This window comes from Uranotaenia lowii, chromosome 1, assembly GCF_029784155.1.
Source record: "Uranotaenia lowii strain MFRU-FL chromosome 1, ASM2978415v1, whole genome shotgun sequence".
Lineage (NCBI taxonomy): Eukaryota > Metazoa > Arthropoda > Insecta > Diptera > Culicidae > Uranotaenia > Uranotaenia lowii.
The window spans coordinates 82,616,294-82,631,148 of NC_073691.1; the positions used below are offsets into that span (position 1 = coordinate 82,616,294).

Genomic DNA, 14,855 nt, shown 5'->3' on the forward strand with positions numbered 1-14,855 from the left:
AATGGCAATGAAGATCGATTCTTATTTTCAAATAATGACTTTACTTTATTGGCATAGTTATGAATTATGCCATAGAATTATGCCAAAAAATGTGTATTAAAGCCTTTCTCCACCTTCCTGTCGTCCCTCTGAAAACACATTTCCTGTACCCCATAAACTTAAACTTTTTGTGTGCCTGGTTTGAAACGCTGTGACACCAATTAAAGCAATTTTTGGTTCTATTTCGACTTTATCATTATATCAGCTTTAGGGACAGAAAAGCTGTGAAATACAGCTTTTCTGTCCCTAAAGCTGATATAATGAGAAAAATTCAAAAGTGCTGCATACATCCAGGGGTAAAAACCGCGAGTTAGACATTAGGTATAAGGAAGCGCACCTAGTGGTTTATTTTGGAAGCTAGTAGTTCCACTCAAGATCAAAGATGGCTCCACTCAAGATCGTACCGTAAAATGGGGCAACATGCAACAATTTTCAACTTCAATGGCTTCTTAAAATGTTACGTCCACAGTTAATCCTACCCCTTATGCATCAAAAGTTTCAAGGATGATGTGACATCAAATTGGAGTAGTGAGAATAATTATTGGCTTCTTTAGTTATTTTAATTTTCTAAAAACATGCGATTTTCACCCTTCTTAAAAAATGGGGTAACTTGCAACAAACTTTGTTTATAATGAAAAATATATTATCATTTATTGAAAATTTATAGTTTTCAATATGTTTGCGTTGCTTTAAAGACCAGTAATATTTTTGTTCATAAAAAACGAATTTTCACATTTCTGAAAATGGAAAGGATGCTGCATACATTTAGGGGTTTAATAATACTACGAAAATTTCTACACACTGAAATCATAAAAATAAATGTTATTTGTTATATGTTTGTTGTGTTTTGAACACATAAGCGCGTGGAGACAAATTAAAACAACACCGATTTGTTGCACTGAGTTTAAGCTTCAATGTGCAATAAGTTGGCTAAGAAACGTCGTAGAATGTTGAAATCTTATGCAAAACGTGTGATTTGAATGCCCCAATAAATGTCCAGAACGTCTTATTCATGTAAATTCTCATTTAACTATAGTTAAGTTTAAAAAACTAACTTTTAAATAACTTTCACCTTTATAACTCTGCTCTGAAAAGAGATAGAGTTTTAATGTACTCAACAAAATTTCATATTTTCACGTATTCTACAACTTTGCAGAATAAAATGAAGCTCTATTTATCTATTGAAATAAAAAAGTTAGAATTTTCATTTTTATTTTATAGTGGACTTTGACTATCTTTTGATGCTTTCAAGTTATGAAGCATGTTTGAAAAAGCAAATGTTCTGAAGACACTTAAGAGATAAGATAAAAGACAGAGGCGCTACGAAAAAAGTTCCATTTTTCCCCGTTTAACGGTAGGTACTTTTAAAAACTACGCGATTTATTGATATTGTGATGGAAAACTTGTTACAAAAACCCGAATAATGCTTTTCATGAGTTTATCTACCATTTTTTTAATTAAGAACCAGTTTATAACGATCAAGGGTTACATAAATTGACGTTCAAAGTCAGCATAGATAGGTGAAAATTGCAGCAGAAATGCGTATGTTTGTAAAACAAATCGTGTTTCTTTCCCAACTTCTTTCAACTTATCCAAAACTTCCTTCCAACCTTCTTCTAATCCTCAAACCTGACCCTCGGCAAAATTATACTTTTAAGAAGTGAACTGCCTTAATATTTTTTTTAAGAATAAAAAAAATTAAGCAAAAATGCCAAAGCTTGAATGGAAAGTGTTTTTTTCCAACATTATAATAATAAATAATCATTGCCTAGATCTTAAGAAAAGTAAATAGTTTGGCTCAAGATCAGATTTTGGCTAGCTCCGCTCACGTTCATTTACCCTAATCTTAACCAAATTCTTAAAATCTGTCTATAATGCAGACAGCACGCATTTGTACAAATGTGGTGTAGTCTATGGCCCGCCTAATTGATGCGACTCGGTTGGCATTGTTGGCGGTTGGCGCTGAACTAGATTGCATACCAGTCAGGCGAAGCAGTTGTGAGATTAAAGGGTGTCCACGATGAAATTCGTATTTTATTCACAGTCCACACGCAAATGCCTACACATTCGCCTTAACCCCGGCCATAAGATTCTGCACAGCCTGTGAGTCAACCGTTTTTTGCATGTAAACCCATACTTTCTTCAGTTCCTCGACTGTCTTCACTACCTTAGGTCGTTTAAGAAGGTGCTGCTTCCTAATCGCCCAGTTCCGGAAGGACAAAACTAAGGCTGGGCTTCGAAGGTTCAAGGTACAAAAGGCCCCTTATCGCGACGAGAAGCAGAACAAGTCTGAGAAAACCAGTGCCAACGAAGTTGTACATCAGCATGCTGACGAAAGTTGAATGATGCTTCATGGACGACGAAATATATGTGAAGACCGAATTCAAGATCCCCGGCAACCTGTTTTTTACGGCCAGAGATAAGTTCAGCGTTCCGGAGCATGTCCACACTCAGAAGATATCCAAATTTGCGAAGAAATTCCTGGTTTGGCGGACTTGTTCTGCTTTTCGTCGCGATTAGGGGCCTTTTGTACCTTGAACGTTCGAAACCCACCCTTAGTTTTGGCCTTCTGGAACTGGGCGATTATGAAGCTGCACTTTCTTAAACGGTAGTGAAGACAGTCGAGGAGCTGAAGAAAGTATGGGTTTGCCCCAAATGGGAAATTCAAAGCTGTGAAATGTTATGCACTGCAGGCTAGCCCATTTTTGAAGCCCAATAACTTTTTTATCATAACTCTTATCGAAATGCAGTCTTCGAATGGAATATTTTTCATAATTTAGGCTTTAAGAAAAACCATTTTTGAAAGAAATAGGCCGACAGGAACCAAAGTTATTGATGAAAAACATGTTTTTCTTCTCGTGTTCCGATCTGGCCCAAATTTGGCATGGGATCTTGTACCTTGACCTTGGATCAATTTTAGCCTGCAGCGCATAACATTTTCAAAAGTCGGGTCATTTGGGGCACTCTAGTTTACATGCAAAAAACGGTTGATTCACAAGTTGTGCAGAATCTTATAGCCGGGGTTAAGGCCAATGTGCTGGCATTTGCGTATGGACTGTGAATAAAATTCGAAAAAAATCGTAAAATGAAGTTTAATAGTCATTCTTCAATCCCTGAAAATTTGATGGCAATCGGATGAAAACTCGAATTTCGCGAATCAATTTTGTGTGTGGCAATTTCATCGTGGACATCCTTTGTACAATCAGACTGATTCCAACAAGAAACGCACCCTGAGTTTTTGTTTTTATTGATTTTCGGAACATTGGTTTTAATAACTCCAAATTGTGTTTTTTTTTTCACATAAAATATTTCGAATCATTCCTAGGGTATTATGTGCTATTATCAACACTCTTTCGTAGTTTCATAAGCAAACATTCGGGCAGTTACCCAATTCGAAATAAGAATAACATGTTTTAATCTAAAATGATAATACGAGTTTAGTTCCAGCAAAGTGCTTAAAACTCAAACTTTATTTTTTGTAGGTATTAATTTGTATTTAACCATTTCCAGCGTTGCGTCATGTCATTTGAAAAATAAAAAAAACTGTTTTATTGACTTTGAACTAACTTGTAGGAGGCGACTTTTCAACGTTTTTAAATCATTTACGGTATCGAAGATTTCTGATCAGTTTAACGGCGGAATTCATCGAAGTTTTGTGATGAATTAAGACAAAAGTTGTAGTTTTTGATTTTCAATTTTAGCGAAAAGAATAAAACTGGTTTAATAACTAACAATAATTTCCACAACACAGTTTTCGTTGCATCACATCATTTAATTCATCCCGTTGTAACTTTTTTATTTGTCAACCGATTTCAATTCTGTAAAAAGTAATGAACGTGCTTTCAAAGGCTTATAGAAGTATTCGAATTTGCATTACAATACATCAATCGAGTGACGTTTGATTTTTAAACGTTGGTGCAGGATTTTTTTTATCGAGAGATTAGTTTATATCTGAAATATAGCACATAAAGTATGCTAAACATAAAACTTACGATATGTTAAACAAACGAAAACAAAAGCGTGTTTATCAGGAAGAGGTGCTCGTGCCCTTATTTTCATTGTAGTTGATGATTCTAAAACACAAAAGTTGGATTCGGTTTAAAACACGCTATCCAGCACACTTTTCACTCCGAACTCCGATTATGTTTACTAACACTTGAAATACAGGTTGAGCACAACAAAAACAACACCTTTTCAACTCGTTGCAGTTATTTTTACCATGTGGCGGGGTTGAAAATGTTTAGAGTGTGGGTACTTATGTTGTATATAAAACTTTTAGCCTTCCCCTCGTACTTTGAAATTAATGATTGGAATTTGAAACACTCCGAACAATCCAATAATCGCCGCTCTTACCATCATAAACAGGACCCCCTGCAACAAATTTCGATGAAACTCTTGCTTGGCTAAGAGAATGAATGCTAGAATGTTGAAAACCATCAGCCAACACCCCGGTAATTGGAATTATTATTAGCGTGGGTGCGTACAATGCTAATGATTTACAAATTCGGACACCATCAAAAGCTGCTGCTGCCACCGATTCTGGAAGCTGGTGCTGGAGGAATAAGTAGTTAGGGATCATAGGACCGGGTTGGGATGCGGTTTTGTTGAAATTTATCACCAAACTCATCCTCGATTCATTAACTGCTTACAGGTGCGGAGCTCGGGGTTGGACTGAGCCTCCTTAACCCAATTCGTTGCTGAAAATTTCAAAGAAAATTAGTTTTATGATTACAATCGAATTTTTTTTCTGCTTAAATCTTTATCGTCTAGAAAATTTCTTAACAATTTGAAATAAAGTTGCATAGCACTTGGGGTTGAATAATTTAATTATCAGCCTACTTTTTCGGCTGTAGTTTTTACACACTTCAACCATTTTTTATTAAACTTTGAAACTTACGACAAGTGCTGCATAACTATGTATTCAAATAATTTTTGTTAACATTTGTCGATATGTTGCCGTTTTTTTAAACCCCGCTTTCGAGGATACTTGATCCCTGGGGTGACTTGATTCCTTAGCTCTATCTCCAAAATGGAATGCCTTACACAGATCAAATTTTCTAGAAAAATGCTCCCACATGCAAAATTACAATAAATATATTCATTCCAATATGTCAATCGTTAGAACATAAGATGAACTGAATAATGCCATATTTTCACAGCAATTTTCCACTCTCAATTTTATTTAAGCCCAAATTTACTAGAAAGTATGTTATCGGTTCAATTGTTCCCTAGAGTTCAAAATTTTTCTTCTGAACAGATCGTGATCATGGCTTAGCACAATATTATTTATATTTATCCAATAATTAATATTTATCTAGTAAGTGCCTGGAAAAAAGGACTAAAAAAAATGATTTTGTCTCGGAAATTAGATAATTGCGCCTTGAGAATCTAGCGAAGGAGACAAACTTTAAGAATTCTCTTTTTCTGACACTTTTAACTGAGACCTCTCAATGTTAAAAGGTCTTCAATAAATATTATTATTATTATTATTATTATTATTATTATTATTATTATTATTATTATTATTATTATTATTATTATTATTATTATTATTATTATTATTATTATTATTATTATTATTATTATTATTATTATTATTATTATTATTATTATTATTATTATTATTATTATTATTATTATTATTATTATTATTATTATTATTATTATTATTATTATTATTATTATTATTATTATTATTATTATTATTATTATTATTATTATTATTATTATTATTATTATTATTATTATTATTATTATTATTATTATTATTATTATTATTATTATTATTATTATTATTATTATTATTATTATTATTATTATTATTATTATTATTATTATTATTATTATTATTATTATTATTATTATTATTATTATTATTATTATTATTATTATTATTATTATTATTATTATTATTATTATTATTATTATTATTATTATTATTATTATTATTATTATTATTATTATTATTATTATTATTATTATTATTATTATTATTATTATTATTATTATTATTATTATTATTATTATTATTATTATTATTATTATTATTATTATTATTATTATTATTATTATTATTATTATTATTATTATTATTATTATTATTATTATTATTATTATTATTATTATTATTATTATTATTATTATTATTATTATTATTATTATTATTATTATTATTATTATTATTATTATTATTATTATTATTATTATTATTATTATTATTATTATTATTATTATTATTATTATTATTATTATTATTATTATTATTATTATTATTATTATTATTATTATTATTATTATTATTATTATTATTATTATTATTATTATTATTATTATTATTATTATTATTATTATTATTATTATTATTATTATTATTATTATTATTATTATTATTATTATTATTATTATTATTATTATTATTATTATTATTATTATTATTATTATTATTATTATTATTATTATTATTATTATTATTATTATTATTATTATTATTATTATTATTATTATTATTATTATTATTATTATTATTATTATTATTATTATTATTATTATTATTATTATTATTATTATTATTATTATTATTATTATTATTATTATTATTATTATTATTATTATTATTATTATTATTATTATTATTATTATTATTATTATTATTATTATTATTATTATTATTATTATTATTATTATTATTATTATTATTATTATTATTATTATTATTATTATTATTATTATTATTATTATTATTATTATTATTATTATTATTATTATTATTATTATTATTATTATTATTATTATTATTATTATTATTATTATTATTATTATTATTATTATTATTATTATTATTATTATTATTATTATTATTATTATTATTATTATTATTATTATTATTATTATTATTATTATTATTATTATTATTATTATTATTATTATTATTATTATTATTATTATTATTATTATTATTATTATTATTATTATTATTATTATTATTATTATTATTATTATTATTATTATTATTATTATTATTATTATTATTATTATTATTATTATTATTATTATTATTATTATTATTATTATTATTATTATTATTATTATTATTATTATTATTATTATTATTATTATTATTATTATTATTATTATTATTATTATTATTATTATTATTATTATTATTATTATTATTATTATTATTATTATTATTATTATTATTATTATTATTATTATTATTATTATTATCTTATTATTATTATTATTATTATTATTATTATTATTATTATTATTATTATTATTATTATTATTATTATTATTATTATTATTATTATTATTATTATTATTATTATTATTATTATTATTATTATTATTATTATTATTATTATTATTATTATTATTATTATTATTATTATTATTATTATTATTATTATTATTATTATATTATTATTATTATTATTATTATTATTATTATTATTATTATTATTATTATTATTATTATTATTATTATTATTATTATTATTATTATTATTATTATTATTATTATTATTATTATTATTATTATTATTATTATTATTATTATTATTATTATTATTATTATTATTATTATTATTATTATTATTATTATTATTATTATTATTATTATTATTATTATTATTATTATTATTATTATTATTATTATTATTATTATTATTATTATTATTATTATTATTATTATTATTATTATTATTATTATTATTATTATTATTATTATTATTATTATTATTATTATTATTATTATTATTATTATTATTATTATTATTATTATTATTATTATTATTATTATTATTATTATTATTATTATTATTATTATTATTATTATTATTATTATTATTATTATTATTATTATTATTATTATTATTATTATTATTATTATTATTATTATTATTATTATTATTATTATTATTATTATTATTATTATTATTATTATTATTATTATTATTATTATTATTATTATTATTATTATTATTATTATTATTATTATTATTATTATTATTATTATTATTATTATTATTATTATTATTATTATTATTATTATTATTATTATTATTATTATTATTATTATTATTATTATTATTATTATTATTATTATTATTATTATTATTATTATTATTATTATTATTATTATTATTATTATTATTATTATTATTATTATTATTATTATTATTATTATTATTATTATTATTATTATTATTATTATTATTATTATTATTATTATTATTATTATTATTATTATTATTATTATTATTATTATTATTATTATTATTATTATTATTATTATTATTATTATTATTATTATTATTATTATTATTATTATTATTATTATTATTATTATTATTATTATTATTATTATTATTATTATTATTATTATTATTATTATTATTATTATTATTATTATTATTATTATTATTATTATTATTATTATTATTATTATTATTATTATTATTATTATTATTATTATTATTATTATTATTATTATTATTATTATTATTATTATTATTATTATTATTATTATTATTATTATTATTATTATTATTATTATTATTATTATTATTATTATTATTATTATTATTATTATTATTATTATTATTATTATTATTATTATTATTATTATTATTATTATTATTATTATTATTATTATTATTATTATTATTATTATTATTATTATTATTATTATTATTATTATTATTATTATTATTATTATTATTATTATTATTATTATTATTATTATTATTATTATTATTATTATTATTATTATTATTATTATTATTATTATTATTATTATTATTATTATTATTATTATTATTATTATTATTATTATTATTATTATTATTATTATTTTTATTATTATTATTATTATTATTATTATTATTATTATTATTATTATTATTATTATTATTATTATTATTATTATTATTATTATTATTATTATTATTATTATTATTATTATTATTATTATTATTATTATTATTATTATTATTATTATTATTATTATTATTATTATTATTATTATTATTATTATTATTATTATTATTATTATTATTATTATTATTATTATTATTATTATTATTATTATTATTATTATTATTATTATTATTATTATTATTATTATTATTATTATTATTATTATTATTATTATTATTATTATTATTATTATTATTATTATTATTATTATTATTATTATTATTATTATTATTATTATTATTATTATTATTATTATTATTATTATTATTATTATTATTATTATTATTATTATTATTATTATTATTATTATTATTATTATTATTATTATTATTATTATTATTATTATTATTATTATTATTATTATTATTATTATTATTATTATTATTATTATTATTATTATTATTATTATTATTATTATTATTATTATTATTATTATTATTATTATTATTATTATTATTATTATTATTATTATTATTATTATTATTATTATTATTATTATTATTATTATTATTATTATTATTATTATTATTATTATTATTATTATTATTATTATTATTATTATTATTATTATTATTATTATTATTATTATTATTATTATTATTATTATTATTATTATTATTATTATTATTATTATTATTATTATTATTATTATTATTATTATTATTATTATTATTATTATTATTATTATTATTATTATTATTATTATTATTATTATTATTATTATTATTATTATTATTATTATATTATTATTATTATTATTATTATTATTATTATTATTATTATTATTATTATTATTATTATTATTATTATTATTATTATTATTATTATTATTATTATTATTATTATTATTATTATTATTATTATTATTATTATTATTATTATTATTATTATTATTATTATTATTATTATTATTATTATTATTATTATTATTATTATTATTATTATATTATTATTATTATTATTATTATTATTATTATTATTATTATTATTATTATTATTATTATTATTATTATTATTATTATTATTATTATTATTATTATTATTATTATTATTATTATTATTATTATTATTATTATTATTATTATTATTATTATTATTATTATTATTATTATTATTATTATATTATTATTATTATTATTATTATTATTATTATTATTATTATTATTATTATTATTATTATTATTATTATTATTATTATTATTATTATTATTATTATTATATTATTATTATTATTATTATTATTATTATTATTATTATTATTATTATTATTATTATTATTATTATTATTATTATTATTATTATTATTATTATTATTATTATTATTATTTTATTATTATTATTTATTATTATTATTATTATTATTATTATTATTATTATTATTATTATTATTATTATTATATTATTATTATTATTATTATTATTATTATTATTATTATTATTATTATTATTATTATTATTATTATTATTATTATTATTATTATTATTATTATTATTATTATTATTATTATTATTATTATTATTATTATTATTATTATTATTATTATTATTATTATTATTATTATTATTATTATTATTATTATTATTATTATTATTATTATTATTATTATTATTATTATTATTATTATTAATTATTATTTTATATTATTATTATTATTATTATTATTATTATTATTATTATTATTATTATTATATTATTATTATTATTATTATTATTATTATTATTATTATTATTATTATTATTATTATTATTATTATTATTATTATTATTATTATTATTATTATTATTATTATTATTATTATTATTATTATTATTATTATTATTATTATTATTATTATTATTATTATTATTATTATTATTATTATTTTATTATTTATTATTATTATTATTATTATTATTATTATTATTATTATTATTATTATTATTATTATTATTATTATTATTATTATTATTATTATTATTATTATTATTATTATTATTATTATTATTATTATTATTATTATTATTATTATTATATTATTATTATTATATTTATTATTATTATTATTATTATTATTATTATTATTATTATTATTATTATTATTATTATTATTATTATTATTATTATTATTATTATTTTATTATTATTATTATTATTATTATTATTATTATTATTATTATTATTATTATTATTATTATTATTATTATTATTATTATTATTATTATTATTATTATTATTATTATTATTATTATTATTTATTATTATTATTATTATTATTATTATTATTATTATTATTATTATTATTATTATTATTATTATTATTATTATTATTATTATTATTATTATTATTATTATTATTATTATTATTATTATTATTATTATTATTATTATTATTATTATTATTATTATATTATTATTTTATTATTATTATTATTATTATTATTATTATTATTATTATTATTATTATTATTATTATTATTATTATTATTATTATTATTATTATTATTATTATTATTATTATTATTATTATTATTATTATTATTATTATTATTATTATTATTAATTATTATTATTATTATTATTATTATTATTATTATTATTATTATTATTATTATTATTATTATTATTATTATTATTATTATTATTATTATTATTATTATTATTATTATTATTATTATTATTATTATTATTATTATTATTATTATTATTATTTATTATTATTATTATTATTATTATTATTATTTATTATTATTATTATTATTATTATTATTATTATTATTATTATTATTATTATTATTATTATTATTATTATTATTATTATGATTATTATTATTATTATTATTATTATTATTATTATTATTATTATTATTATTATTATTATTATTATTATTATTATTATTATTATTATTATTATTATTATTATTATTATTATTATTATTATTATTATTATTATTATTATTATTATTATTATTATTATTATTATTATTATTATTATTATTATTATTATTATTATTATTATTATTATTATTATTATTATTATTATTATTATTATTATTATTATTATTATTATTATTATTATTATTATTATTATTATTATTATTATTATTATTATTATTATTATTATTATTATTATTATTATTATTATTATTATTATTATTATTATTATTATTATTATTATTATTATTATTATTATTATTATTATTATTATTATTATTATTATTATTATGATTATTATTATTATTATTATTATTATTATTATTATTATTATTATTATTATTATTATTATTATTATTATATTATTATTATTATTATTATTATTATTATTATTATTATTATTATTATTATTATTATTATTATTATTATTATTATTATTATTATTATTATTATTATTATTATTATTATTATTATTATTATTATTATTATTATTATTATTATTATTATTATTATTATTATTATTATTATTATTATTATTATTATTATTATTATTATTATTATTATTATTATTATTATTATTATTATTATTATTATTATTATTATTATTATTATTATTATTATTATTATTATTATTATTATTATTATTATTATTATTATTATTATTATTATTATTATTATTATTATTATTATTATTATTATTATTATTATTATTATTATTATTATTATTATTATTATTATTATTATTATTATTATTATTATTATTATTATTATTATTATTATTATTATTATTATTATTATTATTATTATTATTATTATTATTATATTATTATTATTATTATTATTATTATTATTATTATTATTATTATTATTTATTATTATTATTATTATTATTATTTATTATTATTATTATTATTATTATTATTTTATTATTATTATTATTATTATTATTATTATTATTATTATTATATTATTATTATTATTATTATTATTATTATTATTATTATTATTATTATTATTATTATTATTATTATTATTATTATTATTATTATTATTATTATTATTATTATTATTATTATTATTATTATTATTATTATTATATTATTATTATTATTATTATTATTATTATTATTATTATTATTATTATTATATTATTATTATTATTATTATTATTATTATTATTATTATTATTATTATTATTATTATTATTATATTATTATTATTATTATTATTATTATTATTATTATTATTATTATTATTATTATTATTATTATTATTTATTATTATTATTATTATTATTATTATTATTATTATTATTATTATTATTATTATTATTATTATTATTATTATTATTATTATTATTATTATTATTATTATTATTATTATTATTATTATTATTATTATTTATTATTAATATTATTATTATTATTATTATTATTATTATTATTATTATTATTATTATTATTATTATTATTATTATTATTATTATTATTATTATTATTATTATTATTATTATTATTATTATTATTATTATTATTATTATTATTATTATTATATTATTATTATTATTATTATTATTATTATTATTAGTTATTATTATTATTATTATTATTATTATTATTATTATTATTATTTATTATTATTATTATTATTATTATTATTATTATTATTATTATTATTATTATTATTATTATTATTATTATTATTATTATTATTATTATTATTATTATTATTATTATTATTATTATTATTATTATTATTATTATTATTATTATTATTATTTTATTATTATTATTATTATTATTATTATTATTATTATTATTATTATTATTATTATTATTATTATTATTATTATTATTATTATTATTATTTTATTATTATTATTATTATTATTATTATTATTATTATTATTATTATTATTATTATTATTATTATTATTATTTATTATTATTATTATTATTATTATTATTATTATTATTATATTATTATATTATTATTTATTATTATTATTATTATTATTATTATTATTATTATTATTATTATTATTATTATTATTATTATTATTATTATTATTATTATTATTATTATTATTATTATTATTATTATTATTATTATTATTATTATTATATTATTATTATTATTATTATTATTATTATTATTATTATTATTATTATTATTATATTATTATTATTACTTATTATTATTATTATTATTATTATTATTATTATTATTATTATTATTATTATTATTATTATTATTATTATTATTATTATTATTATTATTATTATTATTATTATTATTATTATTATTATTATTATTATTATTATTATTATTATTTATTATTATTATTATTATTATTAATTATTATTATTATTATTATTATTATTATTATTATTATTATTATTATTATTATTATTATTATTATTATTATTATTATTATTATTATTATTATTATTATTATTATTATTATTATTATTATTATTATTATTATTATTATTATTATTATTATTATTATTATTATTATTATTATTATTATTATTATTATTATTATTATTATTATTATTATTATTATTATTATTATTATTATTATTATTATTATTATTATTATTATTATTATTATTATTATTATTATTATTATTATTATTATTATTATTATTATTATTATTATTATTATTATTATTATTATTATTATTATTATTATTATTATTATTATTATTATTATTATTATTATTATTATTATTATTATTATTATTATTATTATTATTTTATTATTGATTATTATTATTATTATTATTATTATTATTATTATTATTATTATTATTATTATTATTATTATTATTATTATTATTATTATTATTATTATTATTATTATTATTATTATTATTATTATTATTATTATTATTATTATTATTATTATTATTATTA

At 13.1% G+C, this 14,855-nt stretch overlaps 3 protein-coding genes across 3 annotated transcripts in view; all 3 read right to left on the reverse strand.

The window, feature by feature from the left end:
* Nucleotides 1-5,566: 5,566 nt before the first annotated feature.
* On the reverse strand, nucleotides 5,567-6,454 carry LOC129759780 (probable serine/threonine-protein kinase clkA; the record flags this gene model as incomplete). Its single annotated transcript, XM_055757336.1, has 1 exon — nucleotides 5,567-6,454. A coding segment is annotated over one exon (888 nt), but the record flags the coding sequence as incomplete, so codon positions are not given.
* A 1,681-nt stretch (nucleotides 6,455-8,135) lies between these two features.
* Nucleotides 8,136-8,972, reverse strand: LOC129759863 (probable serine/threonine-protein kinase clkA; the record flags this gene model as incomplete). Its single annotated transcript, XM_055757443.1, has 1 exon — nucleotides 8,136-8,972. A coding segment is annotated over one exon (837 nt), but the record flags the coding sequence as incomplete, so codon positions are not given.
* Nucleotides 8,973-12,145: 3,173 nt separating this feature from the next.
* The window catches only part of LOC129737565 (GATA zinc finger domain-containing protein 4-like), a gene marked incomplete at its 3' end in the record, with an annotated part of 15,036 nt that continues 12,326 nt past the window's right edge, over nucleotides 12,146-14,855 (reverse strand). Inside the window, 2 exon segments of the mRNA XM_055728724.1 lie at nucleotides 12,146-12,286; nucleotides 12,289-12,636. Coding sequence (XP_055584699.1) covers nucleotides 12,146-12,286; nucleotides 12,289-12,636 — 489 coding nt within the window.